We start from the raw sequence: 24,272 nt of genomic DNA, 5'->3' as shown, positions 1-24,272 counted from the left end.
CGTAGAATAAAGCGTACTGAGAATAGCATACATGCAAAGCAGCGAAGCGCAGCCATCGATGCATTTAAAGGTTAGGGTTGGAGCCTACCAGAGCAGGAAAACTGCACAGTCCGGAGATAGGACGATAGTCTGACAATGGAAATGTGACCGCCGAAATTTTTCTGTGCTCCACTTGTTTCTTCATCGACAATTGTCGACATTGTTCAGAATGACTGATGCCATCATAATATGGCGACGTCTAAAGCACATGTCCGCGGATGATCGGAGCATAGGAGAGCGGCCCGCATATGCGATACACGAACCGGCCCACCCTAATTATTGGCTGCAGCGCCATCTCAGATACATGAGCAAGTTATACATATAATTTATTGAATAATCGATCAGTGGATAATGTAAGTCAAGTAGTGACTTACAGCTTACCCTACTAAATATTAGAGTAATTTTATTAATTGATAGATCATGATATATTTTCAACCCAGAGACTCTCTCACCACCGTACCAAATAATACGCCGCTATTAGCCAATAAATACTTATTAATAACAATATATTTGGAAAATAAGATTTATCTTCCTAATTGAGTTACAAACCCTTCCATTTTCAATTTGTCGATAAATAAAAAAACATAGCGTCCTGGTCGGCTCCTGCCTGGGGGCCCCTTTAGGAGCGGCCGGCTAATCTTGTTATTATATAGTTAATTGTAGCGGGAGAACCATATTACTTTCCTTACGCATTGCGTGAGAATCAGTAGCTATGCTGACAGACTGTCAGTTACTCCGACGTTGTATTCGAACTCTCGATTACAAGTCTCTTATCAAATTTCTTCAAATGGGGGAGCCGCTTTTCGAAGCGTTCAAGCGCTCCTGGCCAGACTCGCGCGCGGTCAATGATACGCACGTTTTCAAGTGCAGGAAATTGAATCTGTAGTTTGCATTGTTACCACTGCTTGTGTAATTTTGTTTTCCCCCAAATAGTCATATGCAGGAATTGGTATTACTTACAGGTACCTGCTCAAAGACATTTTCCCAATCATCTTGACTTGTCAAGTAATCAGTCCCGGTAATATCATTCTCGAAATGCGGATCCAATTCCATTGTCTTGAGATTCGGCCCATCGACGGGCGGAACACCGTATTTTTCCCAGATATTACCCCTCAAATACAACCGCAACCACTCGAGTTTCGGAAACACAAGTCCACGAAGTAGCAAATCGTACCTCTGGGCAGTTTGTTGGTTGATAGTCTGCAGAACAAGCCGCTTGATAAAATTGGCGTAGAACTGTCGACGGGAATGGTGGAAAATACCCTCGAAACAGATTGGGAGAAGGGGGTCCCAGAACCAGCCCTCAATTGTTTCCCACATTAACGGCACAGCTTCTTGGTACCAGAGTCTGTTGACGAGGCAGCAGCGAAATAGAACACCGAATTTGCCATACGAGTATGTTGGAGATGGCGGTATCGGGTCGTCGAAGCTTTCTGGTTCGATATATTCTTGTGGGACATCTTTCTTGAAGTCGGATTCGCTTATGTTTTCATCGATGTGGATCCAGTATAGGACTTCTGACACAATTTCTGGGAGTGAGAGGGCGCGTTGGCTAGCGGTGTTTGCCAGCTGTACGCTGGAATTATATTGATTATCGACCATGTTTGAGACCAAATACTGTGATGGACGGTTCAAAAAGCCTTAAATGGTACCAAATTGGCGGAAACATGACGGCGGTGCGGCTAATATCGATTTTTGTCATTCTTCCCACTTAGCGCCGCGGCCGGCCTAGTATGCGGTCACTCGAATGCAGCCTTTTCATGTACAGCATCGAAGGATTTCAATATTCTTCTACTCGTACCTTTGGCCTGTTACTTACGTCATGTCAACTTCTGCTGCAAAATTATCCATATAAACCGTTGACGTCACTAGCTCATGTCGTCTAAAAATTGACTCTTGAACATGTATTAAAAAACGGAAACAGACGAAAACAACATAGATATGTTCATATGACTGAATGTTTCCCAGATATCTTATTATTACCTTTAGAAAGTGGCTTCTATTTACCATTTTGATGATAACCAATGCGGGAAAATGCCATAAAATATTTCAAACAGACTACTAGCTTTCAATATCTCAAGTACTCAATGTAAGGTGCCCTTAAGAGGGGTGAGAAGGTCCGCCTGTATTAGGAAAAACCGTCAGGGTTGAGCCGAACGAGAATAAATCTCAAAAATTTCTGTTTAGCGCGACATAGGTAAGCTTTTTATTGACATGTAAATATAAAGCAATCCGAAAATCATACTTTTGTAGTTGATACGAATTTCTTCTACAGCATTTCTAGCACTTTGACTGTTGGGTTTGGCAGCAGTAATGCGGGTTTCAATATCGTGTATCGAACCGTACGCGTTCCGGTGGGTGTCAATGAACTGAAGCCGGCCTTTAGCTACGTTTCAAAGAAATGGATTTATTAGCCTCATTGAGGAGAATTGATGAGGCGATTAACTGCATGTAGAGATACAACAGATAGCGATTGTTTTTTTAAATCAGAAAGAGAACAAACCTCACTAACTCTTCACCCCATTTAACAGCTAATCTTATGCGTCCGAGGCACTGGTCATAAGTAGTATTGGAGGAGGTTTCCCCGCGACAACTAAGATATCTTTGGTGAGCTATATCTTGAACTTTTTCAAGGTTTTTGTATTCGTTGTGGGCCGCGCGAACTGGTGGTGATCAGGACTGCTCTCCGTTGTAGGCTGCGAATCGACACCGGCTAGCCATGTCTCCAGAAATTCGCCAACATTTCCAGAGAATCAATATCGGAGCTTATATGTTGAACCAATAACTGAAGAGGTTGCATTGAGTTTATGGTTGCTGTAAAATCCACTGACGACGTTGAAGTCCTGGAGCGCTGTACGCTGGCTGATCGAATGATTCTGGCCGATGGTGTTGTTACACTAGGTAACTCAGAATAATCTGCAAAGTGAAAGAGAACCTAAAAGTAAATCAAAGTGAACTGGTCACTTTGCAATTTCTCCATCCTGGCATATAGATTCTTGCAACAAGTTGAGTAGGGGGTGCCTAGGGAGACCACGCCTGTCGACCCCTTCCGCATGAGCTGTCCATGGCTGATATAGTAGCGAGCGAGAAGTATGATTAGAGTGATAGAATAGATCAGATGGAGCAAATATAGAGAAATGAAGAATCTAAAGATTAATTATGAATAGAAAAATAGTAGATAGAGAAGGGAATTGGGGGCGATAGTTTTCTTTATATTCCACAGATGCCGATTAAAGCCGGCATAAAACTTGAAATAATCACAATATCTCATTACAATCTCAATTTTCAGTTATCTCCTAGTATGATAGAGAGGCCTATGAGTTCAGCATAAGATGAAGCAGGTGTGCAAACACTTAACTACTTTTAAAAGTTGTGAATTGGAAATTGCTAAGATATAGCAATTACTGACGGCTTTGTATAGTAGGTGAAGGGTTTTATTTCCTATAATTTCAAGACCATTGAGACTAGTACTTTTATTTCCTTTGTGCAATAGTCACATTGCAAATCAGAATACAGCTGGCACTTACACCATTGTATGCCCTCAAGACTTTTTGCATACGGTTCCCACAATGTAGGATAAAATACCACGGTATTGTGGGAAAGCCCTTTGGAATGATGATGTCAGTGATGTTCTAGGCGAGACACCTCGACTGAGGCGGCGCGAGGATCACCCTTCAGATCGAGACTTGATGCAGGACCGACGTGAACCATTACCTTTTCAAGAAGACTTCCGAATTTCTAAAACAAACGATGACCGTCTTTTTCGTCCTTTTCGGCCAATTGCCTGGACACCGATATAGCAAGGCACGTACAACAATCTTTATGGGTATTATGTCCCTGATACAATTCGTCGCTGGGGGTATGTTATGTGGGATACGGAGCGAATTGAGAGCACTGGTGCAAATGACCTTTTGGATCAACCGTGGAACGGACATTACTTACGGCAGGATCCAAGAGATGATATTTATTAATATCACGATGGTAGAGGTATAAGTTAAGTAAAGGAACGCCGGGAAAACAATTGATATTCTCTGTATCTTTATTAGGAGGGGGGAATTCTGAACTAGAGTTAATTCATTATCTATTAACATTGATTTCCTAGTTAATATTATGCGATAATTATAACCGTCTCTCGGTAGGCCTTGTTTATAGCAGCATCTAATTTACATGCAAGAAACGAGTGACAGGCATTATTTAGAACTAAGAGATATCATATATCATATTAGACTCTTACAAGGCTGTAATAGATCAATGGTTACACCTATTGTCAATCGTCCTAGTATACATGTAAAATCTCTGGCTAAGTTTAGATAATGGAAAAGGGAGGTTGATTAGTTCTGAAACTATCTCCTGGGCTCTGTAGGGAAATGAGTAAACCATGCTAGGCTATTAGAATTGACTGGCTACATTATTCGCAAATCGTGACAGGAATATTCCCCAGGCAGGTTTATTTGGTTCGAGTTGGTTGTGTGGACCTTACCAAGGTACTCGGCCCTAGCGATGATGATTGGGCGGTATTATGTGGACCGCATACTTTCAGCGCTGGAGCCTTCGCGGATTTGAGCAAATTTGAGCAACCTTGGGAGACGCCTCAATTAGGAATAGTAAGATATCCAAGTCGTATGTATATGTAAAATGAATGCCAGTCTTACTTTTATTCGACTTGTTGATGCTTGAAAGTTGAATCATACTTCTTGAAACAATGTGCGGCGATATCCCTTCTCGTGCCAGCAAAGGCGGTTTAATCGCTGTAATACGGCCTTATGAAGAGTTATCAAGAAATAATAATATGGGCGAATTCAGGATCTTATTCAACAACAATAGCGATGGCTCAAATCACACCCAAGCCACATTCGATGCATCAGATGAAGCCACCCTTAAAACTCTACAAAACCATCCGTTTCTCAGTCTTCAAATCGAGTAAGCTTTATTGATTAATATTTTTGAACGGGATCTGGATGCTAAATTTTATAAGGAAATCCGGTGATCTCTCAACACCACTGCCTTCTGAACCACTCCATTCTTTCAAACTCAATGCAGCGCAACAAACGAGTATGGAATTCGAGTTACCATCTAAACTCGATCTAGGAGTATCTAATTTAGGTATTGTGGGACGATTAGTGACAGTTCTGTCGGCTGGTAGTAGTAATGGAATGGGACATGTTCTTGGGAGGGGTGTTGTTGGGTGGAACTAGATTTCTGATTGTTTGATAATGGTGTTCTATTTTATGCTCTTGCGTTGCTATTCATTTCCAACCACATACACTACATCGCTACGAACACCATATATGTTGGCCGTTTATAACTTAAATGTAACTTCTTTTTCGATACCTCCCAATAGTCTGTCTTGAGCAACTTTCCAGTTAATTACCTTCCAGATCTCACTCACGTACCCGGCTTTGTTATTCAGATACTAGTCCATCATAATTAGTTCCGTTATGGGTTACTGATAACAATAGAAAAGGGGTATGCTCACCTGCAGATAGTAAGCGTGCTCCCACATATCAATACCAAAGATCGGTACTACCTCACCATTTCCATCACTCGCAGGCGGATCCTGATCTTTCGTTGAGACAATCTCCAAGCGTTTCGCTTGAGCATCTCCGTTACCGCCAGCACCACTCTTAACAATAAGCCATCCCCATCCACTTCCCTGAATACCCAGTAAAGTCTGCTTGAACTTCTCCACAAAAACATCCACACTTCCCCATCGCTCGGTAATGGCGGCGGCAAGCTCAGGTGCGTTTTTCAGTTCTGTTTCCGGGCTACCGGGAGGTGAGAGGTTTCTCCAGAAGAGAGAGTGGTTTATGTGGCCACCGCCATTGAATTTGATCTTCTGTTGAAGAGAAATGAGAGCTGGAATATCGTTGGCGGCAGTGGCGGTTTGATGGGCTGCGAGCGCCGCGTTTAGGTTGGTGATGTACGTTTGATGGTGCTTCTGGTGATGAAGTGTCATAATCTGGGAGGATATGACGGGTTCCAGTGCCTTTAATCCTCGACGTCAGTTGGAGTGCAATGCGTAGTCGCAGAGACAGTCTTACATCATATGCATAGGGAAGGGGAGGGAGTGTATATGTTGCCGAGCTCATTTTGTAGTTGGATACTTTCTAAAGTCCTCTGTAAAGGGAGGGTAAAATAAAAACGAAGAGTGTCTGAATTTTGACCACCAGAGGGGAGTCAATCATAATATCATCAAACCGCTAGGGTCCTGCCCCTCTCCTCCCTCTCAAGGTACCCAAAACTGACCAACTCCACCACGCGCTTGTCCATACCACAGCATTACAAATCCGTTCCACTTACTGTTAATCGGAAATATGAGACAAAAACAGGAAATTGTTGATTTTCTACGATGCTAAGTGGCTTAGTGAAGGCCGAGGGAGATTAGGGCACGGTTTCCCGTTTTGGAATAGAGGCGCGCGAGTTTGAGCATATTTGTCACTATCTCCACATGTACCTATATAACAAATATGTGCGACGCCAATGCATGCAGCACGGTGCCATTTTATGGCTGTCCGCTCATTGAGCGCTCAGCAAGCACTTAAATCCAAATATACCTCACTTTTCAAGGAGAGCTTTACGTAAAGCTGTGATAATCATGGTTCCCTAGAAACTGCCACTAAGGTTTATGAGGAATGATACCCCGCAGTTTATCTCCCTTTCTCTGCTTAATGTGTTCCGTTAAAATCACCATTTGCCTAGTCAATGATATGAGTGTTTAAGAGTTGACATTGAAACAATGAATAGAAAGCAAAGATGGCTAGGATAGACATGTTCTGCAGCAGGGAATTTCTGAAAAGGTGCTTCAAAAAGTCCACGAAAACTAAACATCATGCAATCCTTGCTCTGTCACTATCAATCAAGATGCTTCTAAATACCCTCTACAAACAGCTATTCCCTCTTATTATCACATCTGCAAATGCCAACTCAGTGACTTCAATTGATGGATACACCTTCACCAACTTCTCAAGTGAATATAGTGGGGGCGTATTCGGACATTTGAACTATTAAGTAGTATTGGCAATGACAGAAGCTCAGTAAAGAAGATAGAATTTCGGCGCTGAAAATGTTTACGAAAAGCAACTTGCTGCTAAAATTATAGATTGCTTTGGTCCTGGTGGCCTGGTGGAGCTTGTGTAATTCACAAATTTTGGGACTGAGGCTAATACAATGGCTACTATCCTAGTTGTGCCGGTCCAGGGATCAGGTCGTTGTTTGCCTACATCGATCGAGTTTCTACAATTCCTGTATTATACTGCAGACTAACATGGCGCACTTCTCGTTGTAGATGAATTTATGATTTCATGTCTTGCACCGTCTGGTTATCTCTCGTCTTTGGGACTAAAAGCCGATTTTCTTACTTCGATAAGCGGATTAGTAGCGGAATGGCATTTGGCGCATTCGGAGGATGATGAGATGTTATGGAGATGTTCGGCCCTACATGCGGCGAAAAAATATCAAGTTGATCTATTTGGGTACCTACAATAGCAAAATACTTACTATGTCTGCTGGAATCGTGGGATTGGATCTATTCAATGTAGAAAAGCTATACAAGTTGAATGTAAAAGGAGATATCATTAAGACATCGATTATAAAAATATTTGTTGGAAAATGTAAACAGACTCACAGGACAGCTTAATCCCTTAAAGCAGTCAATGTTAAGACAAAACTTACCAACAGCTCAAACGCCGAAAGTATCGATAATACAGATGGCATACGCTGATTGTTGAGGCTGACTGTTTCAATTCCTCAAGAAAGTACGGAAGGGAGGGCCATTGGTGGCTGGCAGGATCTGAAGGAAGGTACAGACTGTAATCACATTGTCTCCTGGAACAAAGAAAAGAGTATCACCTTTGAGAAATGGAATCTTGTGGACATGTTCAAACAGAGAGTTCCAAATTCCAGGCGTTAAAATGTCCACTTGTAAGAAAGACCATTCTCACATACTATCACGTGGAGAGGTTTGGCCGCGACAAGCAGGCTGGCATTCTTTTCTCAACCCAGACCCTTAATGTTGCCTGGAAGGCCTGGTTGCTTCTAGAATAAGACATAGCCACTGGCACCGGCAAGCGAACTTCTGTTCTCTAACCTCATATCTGATCTTGCTTATAAAGATGCTCTGGAGAGCTATCACATGTCGGCTCCTTGCTACCGCCGGCCAAGTCTATATGCAATGCATGAAGTGACATAATGCTCCTCGGCATTGAAAGCAAAGTACAAGTCACAATCATGCATGAATGCTTATTTTGGAGCCTGGATGTCCAAACGGTTCATTCGATCATTATGCAAAACAAGCCAAAAAACGGGCTTGGAGAGCAGGCATCTATTTTGTTCATGCAAGGCTATCACCTATTCTGCCAACAGGCACATAAACTGGTTCGGGATCAATAAAGCCATTACGCGCCCAGCAACGCCTAGGGTACCGATTGAGCGTGGCAGTGCGTAAAGATAGTCCCCGTGGAGTCTAGCCGCATTAAATTGTGCATGGAGGCTTCTCTCCAACTGTGCCACAAAATCCATGGAATCTAGAATTTACTGGACGCGGACGGGGCATTGCTGGAGAAGTCGCAAGGCTGCATTGGTGATGCATTTGCCGTATCATCTGACAACTCGAGGTTCTGAAAGCATCTGCACGTCGACGAGTTGTGCTATTTCCGGCCCCCACGATCATGAATCGGCCAGTCAGTCCACTCACTTATCTAAACATAGCCCCTCTGACAGCCCATGCAGGAGCAAGTAGTCCTGTGGCTAACCGATCAGTCATCACCTAGTTTTCACTTAGTTATGGACTAAACCAAGGAAATTGGGTCGCAGCCACAACATGCCGTTCCGTCTACCAATCACTACCGGTCTTTCGATCCAGGGTCTAGCTGCGATGAAACGCGGACACACCTGAATTTGGCGGCACGCATGCAGTGCTTGCATAATTATGTTCCCCTTGAACTTGGGGCTGTGTCATAGCCTTGCGCGATTTCGGTGTCGCCGTGCAATCTGATTCGATTATCCAGAACACCTTGACACAAGCCACAGCCGTGGTTCATGTGGTCGCTGCCATTTTTGTCATTGAGTAGGTGTCTCTATTATAGCACCTGTGGCTTTGAAGGTTATATAGTGGTCGGATGTTTCTCGCAATAATGGGTTTGTTCCATCAGAATAGATACTCATTCCATCTTATATCTACTAGACAGATTTTATACATCAATTACAATGCCTCGCCCGTCAACTGTATGTGACTTATCAGCCATCATCGGTGTTTGGCCTGGTGACGATCACCACTGCACCGGAATCGCAACTACCCAACACCGTCGATGCCGATTGACCACCAATGCACGAAATCGTTCCGCGGCGTGTTCACTCATCGATGAGGGAAGCGCTCTGCTGGCCTCTGGTGAAGAGTGTATCGACGATATCTTAGAAGAGCTGGCACCACTTACTCTGTGCGTTCGCTGGCATCAATATCAAGCTAGTGGAGTCGCAAGCCAGTGGTCAGAGAAGGTAGACAAATTCGTACAGAGACGCCGAGCTTCTTCGACAAGGAGAACCGGAGGACGTCGCTCATCAGACAGACGGTCTAGTCCGAACACAGGACATGGAGATCAAGGATACCAATTCTTTTTCGGGGGGCCAATTCAGATACAATTCCAGCAAAACAATATTTTCTTCAATATCGGTTCGCATGATGCCAGTCCTGATGTTGTATCTGGAAGCGCGAGCGCCGGACGAACGAGCACATCAACAGCGATCAACTCTCCATCAAGCCAGATCAGAACGTCATCAACGGCACTGGCCCGTAGCACCCAGCAAGTGTCTCCGACAACAAGGGTAGCTACATCTAGGAGTGGCGCCGCAACAAACACCACCACACCAAGACAGAGGCAGATAGCAGCTGCGGCAACAACAACCACTCCGCGCCGTTTACCAGCACCAAGTAGACAAAGAACAACCACTGTCACCCGGAAACCTATTGAAGGAGAATGTGGAATTTGCTATCGCTCAATATTCGGTGATCGTGAGGATGATGATTCTGAAGTTGACGATGATTCTGAAGATGACGATGATTATAAAGATGACGATGATTCTGAAGATGATGATGATTATAAAGATGATGATTCTGAAGACGACGATGATTATTCTGATGAGTCAGAGTCGGAATCGGAGTCGGGCATAACCCCAAGAACACCCCAGGAACCTCTGGTCTGGTGCAAAGCCCAGTGTGGACAAAATTATCATAAAAGCTGCATGGATTTGTGGATTCACTCATGCGCGGATAGCTCGCGTGCAGCTACTTGTCCGACATGCAGGGCCAGATGGAGACAATAGTTATTTACCTGAATTACCGTTTTGTGTTTCATTTAGGCTTCGTGCGGAGGATGGCGTTTAGACACTACGATTATCTGCTTAGAATTGTGATGCCTATGTTTATTTATCGATTTAGAAATTTCATTTTGAACTCTTGATTAAATGAACCTCGATGCAGTCGTATCTATAAAGTAATTTGTTACGAAAGTACTGCGTTACCGACGAAATAAAGCATTAGATTTACGGTATCTTCATTGTTGCTATCTAAACATACGCTCAAATCTGTCTGGAGACATCGCCGGCTTAAATGGATACATACAACTGAGTTTTTGAAGTTTTTCCTTTTGTGGACTCGATGCTTTGTGCACCATTTCCAAAGTATTACTCCACCTCTCGTGATAACAAGGATCGGCATCATCTTCGCACTAACGAAAGAAAAAAGAGAGAGAAAAGAAAGCCTGCGGGGTTTCAGAGATTATGGAAGAAATTCACCAACCTAGTAATCAAGCTCTGTTATCCTGATCATACCACAAGGGAAAGCTGCTACTGGATCACTGAAAGTATTAGAATGGCATGTGGCTTGTATCACGGACTTAACGTGTCCTGGTGGTTGATCACAATGAACTTGAGAAGTAGTTGTCATACTGCGTAGTAAGGGGACAAGCCCCGGCGGGATAGTCGGTACCATGCCGATGCCTGTTCTGGTTTTTAAAGTCTGTTTTCTTTCTTTCTTTCGTAAAATCAAGCTGGTGTCGCTGCATGAGGTAAACCGTTTGAAGATACCTGACGCTTTGCTTGTGGCTGTATCGTGTCCTGTAACCTGTCGTCAGTATCATTCCCCCCACCGTCATAAGTGGAAGAAGCATTGGCACGAGCCGTGCTTTTAGTCATCCAGCTCCAGTAGTTCGGTTCTATGCGACTTACGTCTACTGCGTCGATAGTCCGTTTCTGAGTAACCGCGGTTGCAGGCTTCTTTGCAACCTTCTTCTTTGGCCGACTTGGTCGTGTCTCTCCCGGCTGGAAAACATCATCCGGCAAGTCAAAACTAGAAATGTTAGATTGTAGATGAGTAGGTTTGACCGACGGTGAGAAGAACGTACTTTCTAACATGCAGAATACTAAGTTCGTTGATTCCCTGCTGAAAGCCCTGCCACGAAGTGCATGTTGATTTGAAGATGTTCGCATCTACAGAAATGTCAAGAGACCGCGAAGAGCCCGGCTCCAGTGGTTTGAGCTCCAGTCCAATGTAATAGGTAGTCGTGTAAATTGAGCGACTATCCGATTCGTCCGGCTTGGTGGTTTCAGTGCCAGGGACTTGAGCATCTTCGGCTCCGTTTTTGGCGGCTGCATCGTGAGAAGGGTCGTTAGTCTCATCGGTAGTCTCAGTTATGGTTCCTTGGGCCTGGAACTGAGTAGATCCGTTCTTGACTTGTTCTGCCTCTGCGTCATCTTTTACCCTATGCTCTCTCTCAAATCCCTTGGGGAAAGGGTGTGCGACGGCAATTATAGATTTCCTATCTAACGCACCAACCAAGTGTCTGAGTTTAGATTCCACCAGACCGGACCAGACTGACTGAGCGTCTTTCGTTTTGCTTGAAGCTGTGATCTGAAGGTAATACTTGTAATCATTTGAAAAGAAAGTGTGACGTGTGAAAAGGTCATTCCAGGTAAGTTGCTTTCCAAATATCTTGTCAACAATATCACCACCTCTTTGCAGCTCGCGTAAAATGACTGCTTTTGTAGACATCGAGATATTGTGGGTGGCGCACATAGAGGGGTATGCGGGGGTGATAATGGGCATAAGATGGAACCGATCGCCATGATAAATCTGTGAAGTTAGATCGATGTTCACCTCTGTAGCCTAAAAGACAATGAGAAACAACAAACCTTTGGATTCCACACTTTCATCTGCAAGGGACCGTCTTCAATTGGTTTTAGTAGAACTGGCTGTGGCCAGGCCCATTTGTTCATGATGCGGAAGAACTTGCCAACAATGACGGATCCAGTGGCTTGGGGATACAGCTGACAGACACGCGCGACCAGCATCGCCCATGCGACACCTCCCGGAAAGCCAACGATATTGGCGTAGATTGCACGGCCTAGAATCAATCAGCGAAAGACAAAAACGAGGTCGGACAAAACATACGCTGTGCCCAAAGCTTAATTGCCCTCAAGGCGAGACGGAATGTTTTCTCTTGTGGGACAAGTTCCAGGATCTGATCGGTGACGCGAGTTCCGTTAAGCGACCGCACCTCCTTGTCGTCCAGACCCCGCAGGTAGTCGTTATTTTTTAGATCAAGGTTCAGTGGGATCGATGGGATGATCAACCGTGCGAAAATTAAATCGAAACTAATTCCAGAGAACTCCAGTTTTATGAGAGGGACATACGCATCGGGGACAGGCGTCAGCTTCTCGATCGCGCCTGGAGGGGACATGCGTTCAAGAACAGGGGGGAAATCGGCAAAGAAATCTTCTATGAAGACGTGTTTTGGCGCCACGATTAGGGTATCGATATCAGATCCTAATTTGGTCAGTAAAGTGTAAAACAGGAGTCAAGTGTGACGAATACGAACCAGGGCCGTAGACTCCTAGACGATAGCTTCCATACGTAAAGACTTTTCCTCCCGATGCGTCGATCGCAGCCTGCGACAAGCCTTTCCGTCGACTGACTACCTTGATGAATTCGACTGTGACACGTTGCATGAGCTGCAGCGACTGCTTTCTCTTCTCAGTCTCCGCAGGCAGCTCGAAATTGTTCTGAGCTTTTAATTCGGCAATCAGATCGTCGTTTGCTGCCACCTCTTCGGGGGTCGGCAGAGTCATTGATATCGGTGGTGTCACTCCCCACTGTCGCACTTGCTGGGAAGCCATGATGAATAAGGATGATTAATGGCGCGAGGGTATATCGATTGGATTGCAGGTGATCTACACCAGCTGCGAGACGGATCGAATGGAGATGGACTAGAACGCCAGATTGGAAAATGGATAACAACAAGGAGCTAGCAGGCGGAGCAGATGCGCGAAGAGAGGAAACGAAATGACCGACACAAGGAAAGGATAGAAAAAGAAGGGCGCGGTGCGGTCCAAGTGAGATTGAGATTGAGCTGAGGGAGAAAGATGCAGGAGCAGGAGAGAATCGAGAAATGCAGCGGCGATCACGATTTGCCCAGCCGCCGCGCCTGGCCGCTCTCCGATCGTATCACGTGATGCCCTGCACCCGCCCTAAACATCCACACCTAGCATGTTGCAACAATTACTGTGATTATTTTCGAGATATGTTGGATATGATTACAATGACAGAGAACTATCTTCAAGACCTTTCCACGCCATAGTGGCGAAGATACAGGATGGATTGCTTATCATTTTACGCCACTTTTCAAACAGTCAAGACGAATCAGTTAGAAGCAAAGAATCTGCGTAGCCTGTCGTCAAGCCATTTTACATCCTCTTTGCTGTCTCCAGGACCTCCCGCCCAGTCTGTCTATCCGGTCAACCCTTGGCTAGTATATTTCAGGGTGAGAAATACTTACGACCCCAGATAGAAGGAAACACGTCGAGTTCACCGACCCCAGCCTTCATACACTTGACCTCGTACTCTGAGTCCTCTGGTCTGTCCAAGATTGTCAGCTCGTAAGTTCCAGAGGCTCAGTGTATACTCACGGAAAGTAAAGGTCGGTTTTTGCTGGCAAAACAAGAGTCTTGGCTTTGATTGACCCTAGCGCTAGTTCAAAGTTGCCATTGTACGGCTCTTGTTTGGATATATCGGCGTTTTGCCACGTCTGCACCATGACGAGTAAGTTCTCCGGCTCTATGGCGATTAGTTACGATCATTCATCACACGGCAACAGAGTCCTGAATCGCACCTTTAGAACACGACCACTTTTCCCAAAAGCCAATCAGGAAATCTTCTAGATCCTTATACCCTAGAACAGTCTCATATAGCTTCTCTCTGTAGAAGGCTTGGCTGAATCCCCTATCATATGCATGTAAGTTCACAGTACTGTAAATGTATATTTCCATGGCAATTACCTACCATCCTGCGTAAACTCTCCCCAGAGCTTTAAGACCAACATTCTTTTCTTCATTTGACCAGGTCCGATAGCCTTCGCTCTGAACTGCAGGGTTGTAAATTTCGCCGGGTCCCGGCGACGGGATTGATTTGGCAGTCAGAAGCGCACTCTTGACGCCCTCGAGCATGACATTATTATGCAAGGCGACCCTCGCTGCACCGCAGAATGGCACTGCTAAATCCATAAAACCCGGGTACTGGGTAGCCCATTGGAAGGTCTGGCCACCTCCCATTGACCAGCCGAGAACTGCACGTAGATGCGAGATGTCGAAGTGTTCAGTCACCAACTTGTGCTGCGCGCGTACATTATCGTAGAAGGAAACCTTCGGGAAAGGCTTGTTTTTGGAGTCTGATCCCTGGTTTGATGGTGACGAGGATTGGCCATTCCCAAACAAGGCCGTGATGATAATGAAATATTTCTGCGGGCTAAGCGTCATATCATCACCAATTAACCAAAAGTTATCGGATATCGCTAGCCAGATGTATATCAGCACTCCATTTTTCAATTAAGAATTTTATTGCTAGAGGCCAATTACCTCCCGAAAACCATGTGGGATAGACGATCGCCGGCAACTTGGGATCTCCAAACGTCTTATATGCGATATGGGCATCGTAGATTATCTCCCCGCTCTGGAGATCCCAGTCACCAAGTTTAAATGTTTCAAAAGATTCGTCTTTTGCCATGTTTCCGTATGTCTTTCTGGAACCGCTTTTTGGATGGCGAAGCGTGGGAGAAGGGAAGTGGCATTGGCTATCTACAAACACTTTTGAACTTTAGCTTATCGGTTACACACGGCTCTTTTCTATCTCGTGGTCATCTGCAGCGTTTCATCCGCACCTTGCACCTAGAGAAGCGGGGTTGAATTATCTCAAATGACCAATCGATTTTTTAGTGGCTGATTTATTAACTGTATGTAAGCATGATAATCGGCCCTGCATCTTCTATATGGTGGGATGCGGAAACCTGCGATAAGGGAGGGGCATACTACTGTTATTGGTCGCAGAGCCGCCACGAAATTAATTGATATTCATAAGGAAAGCATATATCTAGGGGATATATGCGCTCTAGATGATCTTTCAAGATACGGATATCGTTTATTTGGGATAAACAATATACTGCGACAATTCCGCAGAGTATAACAGTAAACTCCGCTCCCACCATCCTCATTTCCAAGCACAGCATTTATACTACCTTTAATATTAGCATATATGTATGGTTTCTGCTGAGATCTTGAATTGAAGTTGTTAACTCAGTTATATCAACCAACTCATCAATTGACAAACAGCTACATATGTACATATCAATTGTACCTGGCAAGCAGAAAACTGGAGAAATATACTAGTCCGGCGTCCCGCAGGCCCAATGTCTTTTTAACATCGACGAATTAGTGGATTAATGATGACTCATTTTTCATAATCGGAAATGATGTTTAGGCATGCCAACATTAAAACTTAGGTTATTTTGCCTATAAATAGGGTACTGGAAAAGCGAGCAGGCAACCAAGTTTGAATGATTAGATAAAGGGAAACTCGCGCCCTATTTAAGTTCACTGTACTATTTTTTACCTCCCCGACAGAACAAACGCAACTCTCTGTTGCAAGAAGACTTACAACAAACAAGAGGATTCGACTACATTCAAACCCCCCAAAAAATAGCGGGACAAGGTATCAAAATGGCAATAATCATCTCTCCTCTTGAAGCAGCCGACATGCGACGTATCATGGAAATTGTCGAGCATTCTTTGACCCGCACAATGCAGCTGATATACGAGCTGCCCCTCACCGAAGAGTCACTCGATGAAATTGCAGCATATCGGGCTAGCAGAATGATACCATCTCAAGAAACATCAAGTGGGAAAGAAAACGCAGACGAAAAGAATCCCCCTTCAAGCAAGATATTCGCATTCAAGGCCGTGGACTCGGAAACTGGCGCCGTGGTCGGCACGTCGCGCTGGGAAATTCATTATCAGGACGAAGATGTGTCAAAAACTATAGAAGAGCAGGCAAAAGAGCGCATAACCCCACCAATGCCACAGGCACGTATTGATGCTACGTATGCGTTTGGGGCAATGCTCGCGCGAGTTCAGCGGGAGACTCTTGCGAAGCCAGCGCTGGAGAAGGGAGCAGACCCGAATTCTGTTAAAAAGATGTACAAGAGGGTTTCACTTGATCTCCTAGTTGTCGACAAGGAACACCAGGGAAAAGGCATTGGAAAGGCATTGCTGCAGTGGGGCTTAGACCAAGCAGACAGGTTAGGGCTGATTGCATATTTGGAGGCAACACAGGAGGGAAGACCGCTATACGAGAAATATGGCTTCGAGCCGGTCAAAGAGGATATTTTTCGTTTTAGCTCGCCTGATTTTGAGGGTGAACTTGCCTATACAGTAAGTTTACAATCTACTTCTCTGATCAACTTCAATGTTATGCGGACTTCATATTAACGCGACGACAGATCATGATTAGACAGCCGCGGCTGAAGAACTGAAGTAGTAAATAGGGCCATGTGGAATATATAGAATAATTCTAATATGATTCCACAAACCTGAAAGCGATGGCACCATTACTGTAAGAAGTGACCATTTGTTCTCTGTAAAATTTCATCATAATATGGTTGGAACGCTAGCCAGCCCTTTTCTGGAGAACCAACCTGCTCAGCGGTAAATGCAGCCTCTTCATCGTTGATCATGATTTTCTTGTGGCCAGAGCCCGCTGCTGCAGCATCGACCAATAACTGCGCCATGCATGTCTTGTCGAGGCTGATGAACCAGAAAGCCGCTTCATCAACCGAATTTCCGACCTGTACATAATATGAAGGATTAACAATCTAGAATAAGCTGGCAAGACCAAGGTGAACATACGGTGAGTAGCCCATGATTTTGTAAAATGGCCGCTTTTCCATTACCCAGTGCTTTGGCAATGCGTTTCCCTTCTTCACGGTCAAGCACGGCACCACCGAAATTGTCATATACGGCATGACTCTTGTAGAATCGACAGGCGTCCTGTGTCATCATGTCTAGGGGTTTGCCGAATACCGACCAAGCCTTACCGGCAACACTATGTGCGTGACATGCAGCATGCACATCAGGGCGTGCTTTGTGAATCTACAGATCGTAAGCAAACATTTTATTTAGCTAATAGAGATAGTCCAAAGTAAACCGATAGCGTACCTCAGAATGAATCGCAAAAGCAGCAGCATTGATGGGCTCATCACCGACTACCACTTCACCGTCCTCATTTACCAGCTCCAAATCCGACATAGTAATCGTAGCAAAGTGCTTGGAGAGGGGATTCAGCCAGAAATGGTCTGTCAAAATCGGATCGCGCACAGAAATGTGTCCGGCAACACCTTCATCGAATCCCCTGTCGGCAAAGATACGAAATGCTGCAGCTAAATGCTGCTTGCGATAGAGACGCTCAGCTTCGAGAGTCTCGAAATCGGGGTATTTCCGAATCTTGAGCTTCTTGCCTGTTGACGTAGTGCCGAGAGCACCAACGACCGCGTTGGAAGCGGACGAATCGATAACGGTAGCAGATGGGGACATTGTTGATAATCTATAATCTGTGCATATTTATCAAGTGAGGTATATCCAAATCAGAAGATACACGTGTATATACAGTATGCTCATGCTGTGATGCTGCCCCACATCGGATTTGTTTCCGAGCAATTGTTAGGGCTTGGGTGATGACACTCACTAATGGCGGGACCCCTGTTTGGTGAAGTGGTTTTTCGGCCAACACTTTCTAACATGTGACTAATTTCATAGCGTTTAACTATTCATAGCGTTTATTCTGTCATCTCTCACTTTCCATACCCGAACTCTTCTTGTTTTTGCTTGGCATGTATCAATACAAGCCTATCATTGCATAGTTCTGGCGGGGCAATATAGAACCCCCCGATTAGCCGTGGTTAAGTAGTTTCGCACCTGATATTTAATCACGCAAGAGACCCCGCCCCTGCAAATATCTTCTAACAGTCTAGAATATTCCCAGTCATAGCGGATGAAAATAGATAGTCATGTCAATAGACAGTACTACACTCTCAGCATCCAATGCGGTGTCCCTGATCCGACAAGGCAATCTTACCGTAGAGCAATATGCTAAAGCGTTACTGTCGCGCATCGCTCAGAGGGACCCCATTGTGCATGCATGGGCTTATATCGATCCCGAGTATGTTCTTGATCAAGCCCGCAAGCTCGATAGAGTTCCTATAGAGCATAGGGGACCATTGCATGGTATTCCAGTTGCGATAAAAGATATTGCTCTTACGAAAGGTATCATCTACTCGACTGTCGGCGGGTGTGCTGCGCTTGGCTAACCGATTTCAAGATATGCCCACACGGTACAACTCAGATATATACCGCAGCTCGCATTCGTCAAGTGTCGATGCCGCTTGTGTCATCACCCTCAGAGCTGCTGGGGCCTTGCTACTAGGAAAAACACACACCACAGAATTTGCGGCGACAACGGACGGTGGACCATGTGTCAATCCGCTCAATATAGGACATACTCCCGGCGGTTCATCATCTGGTTCAGCGGCTGCAGTCGCAGATTTTCAAGCACCTATTGCGCTAGGTACTCAAACGGGTGGAAGTATCGTGCGGCCGGCTTCATATACTGGCATATACGGCTTTAAACCAACATGGGGCGCTATATCCAGAGAGGGGCTGGCACAGTATTCTATATCCTGTGACACACCAGGATTCTTTGCGCGGACAATTGAGGATCTCGAGCTATTGACAGATGTCTACCGATTTGAAGATGTAGCTCAACCAGAGCAAGCAACAGAATTTCAGATTCAGGGTGCAAGAGTCGGCTTTATCAAAACTCACGTGTGGGATCTAGCTCCAGCAGGCCCGGGGTTGAAAGAGGTGTGGGAGAAGGCAAAGAATTTACTGATAGAACATGGCGCGATTGTGGAGGAGATTGATTGGCCAGATGATGACTTTAACAAACTGACCGATTGGCATTGGGCTATAATAAATGGCGAGGGACGGAGCGCTTTCCACGGTCGTAAGTAATGCGGTTTTTCTCGCAATGGAAGCCGAGTATTAATTCTAAACTAGATTACACATTGGACAAGCAGAACCTATCCCAATTTCTGGTTGATCAAGTCGAAAATAACCTCAATTTCTCGAGGGAAGACTTGCTGGATGCTTTGGATAGATCTGCTCGTCTTCGTCCTATCTGGGATAGGTTTTCTGAAAGGTTCGAAGTGATCCTAACCCCCAGCGCGCCGGACATTGCTCCAGAAGGAACTCATTTCACTGGAGACGCGCGATTTTGTGGACCATGGACGCTATTGCATGTTCCATGTCTGAATCTGCCGGGCATTTCTGGAGGAAAGAGCCTGCCTATTGGATTAACGCTGGTGAGCGGAAGATATCGCGATAGACATGTCTTGAAGACGGGTAAAATCATTGGAGACATTTTTGAGAGTACCAAGGCAAATTCATAAATTACACAACCTTTCATTCACAATCCACATTACCTTTGTATAAGGTATCGGTATATAGACAAAAAATTTACAATTTTCCCCCAGCCAGAAGTCTTCCTCCATCCGATGGAATGATAGCTCCGTTTATATGAATTGCAGCTCTACTAGACAGAAAAACCACCAACCCGGCAATATCTTCTGGGTGGCCGACTCGTCCATTGGGAGACTGGTTTGCCAAAGCCTGTGCACCACCCTGCATCTCTATCAGACCATTGGCCATCTTTGATGGATAGAAGCCTGGAGCCACTGCATTTGTGAGAATATGGCGGGGGCCGAGCTCAACGGCAAGAGTCTTAGACAGACTGATGGCTGCTGCTTTCGAGGCAGAGTAGGCGTAGGTACCATTCTTGCCAGTGGTCCCAATGCCGATTCCAGCCACAGATGCAGTTATAATGACTCGGGATGGGTCTTCGACTGTGGCCTTTGCTTCTAAGAGTGGGGTAAACCTGTTTACCCTGTCAGTACTAGCAAATAAGGATAACAGCAACAGTGGTATATGCGTACTTCTGAACCGTGTAAAACACCCCCTTGGCGTTTAGATCCATCACCTTGCTGAAGGATTGTTCCGGATACTCATCAAACGGTGCGCCCCAAGTTGCACCGGCGTTAGCAAACAGAATATCCACGTGGTCTGTCGTCTTCTTCACCTCGGCCACCAGCCTATCCAACTCGGATATTTTGGAGCCATCGGCCGCCACCGAGATGGCTTGAGCGCCAGGCCGTTTGTTGGGAAGAGCATTGAGAGCGGCCACGGCTTCGTCGCATGCGGATGCCTTACGCGATGAGATGTAAACTTTGGAGCAACCAGCCTGAAGAAAGCCACTCGCGACGTGCAAACCAAGACCACGCGAGCCGCCAGTGACTACGGCGACTTTGCCTTCGAGGGAGAAGATGGACCCGAAATTGTCCAGTTGGACTTGCGCAGCAGCTTCTTTGGCCATTTGTATTGTTATGTGATTTTGATTCTGTGAAAATTGGGTGTCAGCCTGCGTTTTAAAAGGGTTTGCAGAATAAAAGACGAGGGTGCAGCTATTGTTGCAATGCGGAGACGAAGGCGATAAGCCGATAAGCTTAGCCACAGTCTTTTGCAGCAGAAATACGAGAAACGCAGACACACTTACTCTTTCGGTCTGATATATGACTGAGAAGGAGTATTTTTTGGTGCCGTTTTATTTGATTCTGATTTATACCTGGCAAATCATGTACGTGCAACGGGATATATACATGTATCATGGATGATATCACTGTAGCCGAAGCCGACGGACCCTGCTTTTTACCTCGGCCGGCACTTGGATGTTTTGTTGATTAGTAAAATATTCTGCAACAAAGTTATCCACAGCAACCCGATAAGTCTCATCTCTAGCCACGACAATTACTTCGCTAGTGATTTCTTATCGAACGTATGATCGCACTCCTTCATTCTCGAAGCACGGCATTCTACCGTATCTTTGGCTTTTGTTCTTTATTTTCTACGCCCACTCTTCAGCCTCGAGTACCGACGCGTCCTGCGCCGCTGTCACAAAAAGCATATCCTTGGGGAAATTGGATTTGTTAGCATAGGCCGGAGAAATTCGTGGATCTCCAGGATCTATGTCTTTGATGTACGATTCCTGAAAGATTTTAGTCCAGAATGGCGGGCGATTCTTTCCTCCTGGAGCCAGAACCTGCTTCAGACCGGGGTCCCTAGAGAGGACCGTGGCTGGATAGAAAACAATTGCAGATTGGAATGTATCACGAGGAGACACTGCAGAGGCGGCGAGCGCGAGAGTACCGCCCGAAGAAACCCAGATATAGACGCTTGCGATGCGTCATACTCATCCGGGCGGCTCGGCACGTACTGTAGAACATCTTCGACATCATAGATCGCCGCAGGAAATAGCTGCTCAGGACCGAGGCTATACTCAACATCAAGCACTATATAACCAGCGGTTCTGGTTATCAGTCGACAGAAATCGTCCTCAAGACCATGAAGAGGCAGTGCAAAGCCAGATCCATAGAGATTTATCAACGTTGGAAAGGGGCTTTTGCTTCCGCCCCCTCCACATGAGCCTGATAAACATGGACTTTGATGGCCCGATGCTTGTCGCGAGATGGTATTCTTAGAACAGAGTCCGGTTGCGGCTTGGGCGGCGACGAGAGAAACTTGATGAAAAGACGGGAGAAGGTCATGAGAAACCTGAGGCGAATATATCGTACGAAACCCAAAAAGCCGAACATCACGACCACTCAATCCGGCGAAGGCACGTCTGAAGTGGCGCGTATAACTCGGCTGGCACCAATGTGATTCTCACGCAATACGACATCTAGAGATGACGGCAGTCGGCCAAGAGGGGTAAACCACCGGTCGGCTGGGGACCCAGCCTGTTGCCTAATAATATAATATATCTAAAATACCGCAAGTGGTCAGTGAAATATGAGCATCTGCAGTCTGGTGCGGAGATAAGATAAAACCGAAACACGTGACACTTTCTGTTCCCCTCCTTGTATTATAAAAAGGAGCAGGAACTCTTGGAATACCACATCCATTGTGATGTTTTGTTGTCATCTCCCAAGCATCTTAATTCATTTCAAGCCCTAGGACCTCATGTCTACTGTGATTGTGTTTGGACCAACAGGCAGTGTCGCCTCTGTGGCGGCAGCCACTGCCCAGAAGCATGGCGCAACGGTTGTTCTGGCCATGCGTAATCCACAAAAGCCCATTCCTGGTCTGACTCCGGAGCGTGAGCAAGAGCTCGGTTTTAAAAGGGTCAAAGCCGATTTGACCGACCCCGACAGTGTCGCAGCGGCTGTCGCGGGCTCGGGGGCGAAGCGGGCATTCATCTATCTTGCCGTGGGCTCTCCAGACCATATGCGGTCCACCCTCACAGCCCTTAAATCTGCAGGTATTGAATTTGTGGTCTTCCTGAGTAGTTACACTATCGGGGGAGAGCTGCGCGACGTTCCACCCACTGAACTGATCGCTTACTCCCATGCACAAGTGGAGATCAGCCTCGATGAGGTCTTTGGAGAGGAAAATTACGTGGCTTTGCGACCTGGCACGTTTGCCACGAATATATTGCGATTCAAAGATGGTATTAATGCTGGTGAGGTGAAGATTTTTGGCTCTCATTTCCAATTGGATGGTATCACACCTGGAGACATGGGCGAAGTCGGTGGTACTATTCTGGTGCAAGGACCCAAAAACGGGCAACGTAAGGTGTATCTGTACGGTCCGCAAGTCGTAACCCAGGGAGATGCTATTCAGACAGCCGGAAAGATCTTGGGTAAGGACGTTAAGATTACGGGCCTTTCCAAACAAGAGGGTTTGGACCAGTTTCTACAGAATGGTATTCCCAAACCTTACGCAGATTATATGATTCGAGTACTTGCTGCTCCTGATGAGCATCAAATCGTACGTTCAAACTATGAAATTGGTGTTGAAAACGTCCAGTTGTACACAGGGAAGCCGAGCATGAGGTTCGAAGAGTGGGTGGGATTAAACAAGGAACTTTTCAGTTCTTAAGATCTTGGCCGTTCGCTTTTCAAAAGTTGTGCAATGAACCAGCCATTTAATCTAGAGCTGCACCGAAAAGGAGGATAGCTTTTTTGACGAAAGGCAACGGGATAACTCGATTATACTTGCAATATATGCATTTTAATCTTTATTCTACTCACAGTGGAAGAAGGGTCACTCTTTTATAGTACAGAGAAAATTAAGTGGAGAAATTCAATCATCTCGCCCGAACTCGCCCTGGTTTTATCTGATGAGATATCCTTCCTATTTTATTTGAGACAATTTGTATGACTTTCGCTTGACTAATCGTCACTTTTCATCAATATAAAAGAGCATCTTAGGTAGTGTAAGTGGGCGAAGCGCATATCAAAATATCCTAGAGACGTTTGAATGGCTTGAATAGGTATATCTATACACAAACGAGGATAATGACACTTACTCTGTAATAAGCTATACGATTTCTTCAAATGTACTTCTGAACTGCATCGTGCAGAGCAGTTATCATTGGCATCGATAATGTGCGCAAAAGTTCTCCCAAGTTGCGGCAGCTCACAACACTAGACCATGCAACAGTTAGTTGGTACGTTTGCTACTGGAAAGGACTATCTACGCTAAATAAATTAACTAGAGATAGACTGCCAGAGTTTCACTTTGTTAACCCAACAGAACGTTAGATTCAGTATGGAAGAGCCCGGGCCAATTTGAGAAGTCTCTCATTCCGTTCAGGCTTGGTGATCGGCTCATCTCTTTCTAGGGGATCTAGTACTTCGTTGCTATTGATCGTAATTGCTGCCTTTCTATAAGTACATGTAAACAGATTTGCGTGTGGCCAATATGTTGTAGTCTCGTAATATTCGATTTCACCAAAGCTCGGTCTTCCT

At 45.4% G+C, this 24,272-nt stretch overlaps 12 protein-coding genes across 12 annotated transcripts; 5 read left to right on the top strand and 7 right to left on the bottom strand.

Annotated features, from left to right (window-relative positions):
- Positions 1 to 436: 436 nt before the first annotated feature.
- BGW36DRAFT_460756 (uncharacterized protein) lies at positions 437 to 1,792 on the bottom strand. Its single transcript, XM_046222106.1, has 2 exons — positions 1,000 to 1,792; positions 437 to 919 (listed from the first exon to the last, which is right to left on the bottom strand). The coding sequence occupies exons 1-2, from the start codon at positions 1,639 to 1,641 to the stop codon at positions 770 to 772; spliced, it is 792 nt and encodes a 263-aa protein (XP_046073404.1). The 5' UTR covers positions 1,642 to 1,792; the 3' UTR covers positions 437 to 769.
- Positions 1,793 to 4,741: 2,949 nt separating this feature from the next.
- BGW36DRAFT_426621 (uncharacterized protein) lies at positions 4,742 to 5,234 on the top strand (the record flags this gene model as incomplete). The annotated part of the gene is made up of 2 exons (XM_046220296.1): positions 4,742 to 4,959; positions 5,015 to 5,234. The coding sequence occupies 2 exons, from the start codon at positions 4,742 to 4,744 to the stop codon at positions 5,232 to 5,234; spliced, it is 438 nt and encodes a 145-aa protein (XP_046073403.1).
- A 104-nt stretch (positions 5,235 to 5,338) lies between these two features.
- BGW36DRAFT_396568 (superoxide dismutase [Mn], mitochondrial) lies at positions 5,339 to 6,128 on the bottom strand (the record flags this gene model as incomplete). Its single annotated transcript, XM_046218185.1, has 3 exons — positions 5,339 to 5,452; positions 5,516 to 6,025; positions 6,081 to 6,128. The coding sequence occupies 3 exons, from the start codon at positions 6,126 to 6,128 to the stop codon at positions 5,339 to 5,341; spliced, it is 672 nt and encodes a 223-aa protein (XP_046073402.1).
- A 2,993-nt stretch (positions 6,129 to 9,121) lies between these two features.
- On the top strand, positions 9,122 to 10,498 carry BGW36DRAFT_377000 (uncharacterized protein). Its single transcript, XM_046215954.1, has one exon. The coding sequence runs from the start codon at positions 9,244 to 9,246 to the stop codon at positions 10,354 to 10,356; it is 1,113 nt and encodes a 370-aa protein (XP_046073401.1). The 5' UTR covers positions 9,122 to 9,243; the 3' UTR covers positions 10,357 to 10,498.
- A 578-nt stretch (positions 10,499 to 11,076) lies between these two features.
- On the bottom strand, positions 11,077 to 13,206 carry BGW36DRAFT_426618 (poly(A) polymerase Pap; the record flags this gene model as incomplete). The annotated part of the gene is made up of 5 exons (XM_046220295.1): positions 11,077 to 11,380; positions 11,436 to 12,163; positions 12,223 to 12,434; positions 12,482 to 12,856; positions 12,909 to 13,206. 5 exons carry the CDS (start codon positions 13,204 to 13,206, stop codon positions 11,077 to 11,079), a joined length of 1,917 nt encoding a protein of 638 aa, XP_046073400.1.
- A 396-nt stretch (positions 13,207 to 13,602) lies between these two features.
- Positions 13,603 to 15,238, bottom strand: BGW36DRAFT_376993 (homoserine acetyltransferase family protein). The gene is made up of 6 exons (XM_046215953.1): positions 14,941 to 15,238; positions 14,369 to 14,876; positions 14,199 to 14,308; positions 13,996 to 14,143; positions 13,866 to 13,945; positions 13,603 to 13,812 (listed from the first exon to the last, which is right to left on the bottom strand). The coding sequence occupies exons 1-6, from the start codon at positions 15,086 to 15,088 to the stop codon at positions 13,730 to 13,732; spliced, it is 1,077 nt and encodes a 358-aa protein (XP_046073399.1). The 5' UTR covers positions 15,089 to 15,238; the 3' UTR covers positions 13,603 to 13,729.
- Positions 15,239 to 15,832: 594 nt separating this feature from the next.
- Positions 15,833 to 16,938, top strand: BGW36DRAFT_376991 (acyl-CoA N-acyltransferase). The gene is made up of 2 exons (XM_046215952.1): positions 15,833 to 16,788; positions 16,857 to 16,938. Exons 1-2 carry the CDS (start codon positions 16,078 to 16,080, stop codon positions 16,887 to 16,889), a joined length of 744 nt encoding a protein of 247 aa, XP_046073398.1. The 5' UTR covers positions 15,833 to 16,077; the 3' UTR covers positions 16,890 to 16,938.
- Positions 16,905 to 18,021, bottom strand: BGW36DRAFT_152862 (class II aldolase/adducin N-terminal). Its single transcript, XM_046209526.1, has 3 exons — positions 17,572 to 18,021; positions 17,263 to 17,505; positions 16,905 to 17,201 (listed from the first exon to the last, which is right to left on the bottom strand). Exons 1-3 carry the CDS (start codon positions 17,944 to 17,946, stop codon positions 16,965 to 16,967), a joined length of 855 nt encoding a protein of 284 aa, XP_046073397.1. The 5' UTR covers positions 17,947 to 18,021; the 3' UTR covers positions 16,905 to 16,964.
- Positions 18,022 to 18,419: 398 nt separating this feature from the next.
- On the top strand, positions 18,420 to 19,859 carry BGW36DRAFT_294964 (amidase signature domain-containing protein; the record flags this gene model as incomplete). Its single annotated transcript, XM_046211133.1, has 3 exons — positions 18,420 to 18,675; positions 18,731 to 19,414; positions 19,468 to 19,859. The coding sequence occupies 3 exons, from the start codon at positions 18,420 to 18,422 to the stop codon at positions 19,857 to 19,859; spliced, it is 1,332 nt and encodes a 443-aa protein (XP_046073396.1).
- Positions 19,860 to 19,926: 67 nt separating this feature from the next.
- BGW36DRAFT_426613 (oxidoreductase) lies at positions 19,927 to 20,839 on the bottom strand (the record flags this gene model as incomplete). The annotated part of the gene is made up of 2 exons (XM_046220294.1): positions 19,927 to 20,344; positions 20,403 to 20,839. 2 exons carry the CDS (start codon positions 20,837 to 20,839, stop codon positions 19,927 to 19,929), a joined length of 855 nt encoding a protein of 284 aa, XP_046073395.1.
- A 300-nt stretch (positions 20,840 to 21,139) lies between these two features.
- Positions 21,140 to 22,115, bottom strand: BGW36DRAFT_396561 (uncharacterized protein; the record flags this gene model as incomplete). Its single annotated transcript, XM_046218184.1, has 5 exons — positions 21,140 to 21,288; positions 21,340 to 21,350; positions 21,372 to 21,581; positions 21,683 to 21,855; positions 21,942 to 22,115. The coding sequence occupies 5 exons, from the start codon at positions 22,113 to 22,115 to the stop codon at positions 21,140 to 21,142; spliced, it is 717 nt and encodes a 238-aa protein (XP_046073394.1).
- A 126-nt stretch (positions 22,116 to 22,241) lies between these two features.
- BGW36DRAFT_152852 (uncharacterized protein) lies at positions 22,242 to 23,546 on the top strand. Its single transcript, XM_046209525.1, has one exon. It carries the CDS (start codon positions 22,483 to 22,485, stop codon positions 23,398 to 23,400), a length of 918 nt encoding a protein of 305 aa, XP_046073393.1. The 5' UTR covers positions 22,242 to 22,482; the 3' UTR covers positions 23,401 to 23,546.
- Positions 23,547 to 24,272: the final 726 nt, after the last annotated feature.

Source organism: Talaromyces proteolyticus (assembly GCF_021365285.1).
Source record: "Talaromyces proteolyticus strain PMI_201 chromosome Unknown BGW36scaffold_5, whole genome shotgun sequence".
NCBI classification, from domain to species: domain Eukaryota; kingdom Fungi; phylum Ascomycota; class Eurotiomycetes; order Eurotiales; family Trichocomaceae; genus Talaromyces; species Talaromyces proteolyticus.
This window is presented reverse-complemented; position numbering and strand designations above follow the sequence as displayed.

Excerpts from the sequence above, each read along its gene's own strand:
- BGW36DRAFT_152862 (XM_046209526.1), bottom strand. The coding sequence starts at position 17,946 with ATGTCCCCATCTGCTACCGTTATCGATTCGTCCGCTTCCAACGCGGTC. Across the intron at positions 17,506-17,571 it reads CTTTTGCGATTCATTCTGAG|ATTCACAAAGCACGCCCTGA; the intron begins GTACGCTATCGG and ends TACGATCTGTAG. Across the intron at positions 17,202-17,262 it reads AAAATCATGGGCTACTCACC|GTCGGAAATTCGGTTGATGA; the intron begins GTATGTTCACCT and ends TATTATGTACAG.
- BGW36DRAFT_377000 (XM_046215954.1), top strand. The coding sequence starts at position 9,244 with ATGCCTCGCCCGTCAACTGTATGTGACTTATCAGCCATCATCGGTGTT.
- BGW36DRAFT_376991 (XM_046215952.1), top strand. The coding sequence starts at position 16,078 with ATGGCAATAATCATCTCTCCTCTTGAAGCAGCCGACATGCGACGTATC. Across the intron at positions 16,789-16,856 it reads AGGGTGAACTTGCCTATACA|ATCATGATTAGACAGCCGCG; the intron begins GTAAGTTTACAA and ends ACGCGACGACAG.
- BGW36DRAFT_152852 (XM_046209525.1), top strand. The coding sequence starts at position 22,483 with ATGTCTACTGTGATTGTGTTTGGACCAACAGGCAGTGTCGCCTCTGTG.
- BGW36DRAFT_460756 (XM_046222106.1), bottom strand. The coding sequence starts at position 1,641 with ATGGTCGATAATCAATATAATTCCAGCGTACAGCTGGCAAACACCGCT. Across the intron at positions 920-999 it reads ATGTCTTTGAGCAGGTACCT|ATTCAATTTCCTGCACTTGA; the intron begins GTAAGTAATACC and ends TGCAAACTACAG.
- BGW36DRAFT_376993 (XM_046215953.1), bottom strand. The coding sequence starts at position 15,088 with ATGGCAAAAGACGAATCTTTTGAAACATTTAAACTTGGTGACTGGGAT. Across the intron at positions 14,309-14,368 it reads GGGAGAGTTTACGCAGGATG|GGGATTCAGCCAAGCCTTCT; the intron begins GTAGGTAATTGC and ends TGCATATGATAG. Across the intron at positions 14,144-14,198 it reads AAAGTGGTCGTGTTCTAAAG|AGCCGGAGAACTTACTCGTC; the intron begins GTGCGATTCAGG and ends TAATCGCCATAG.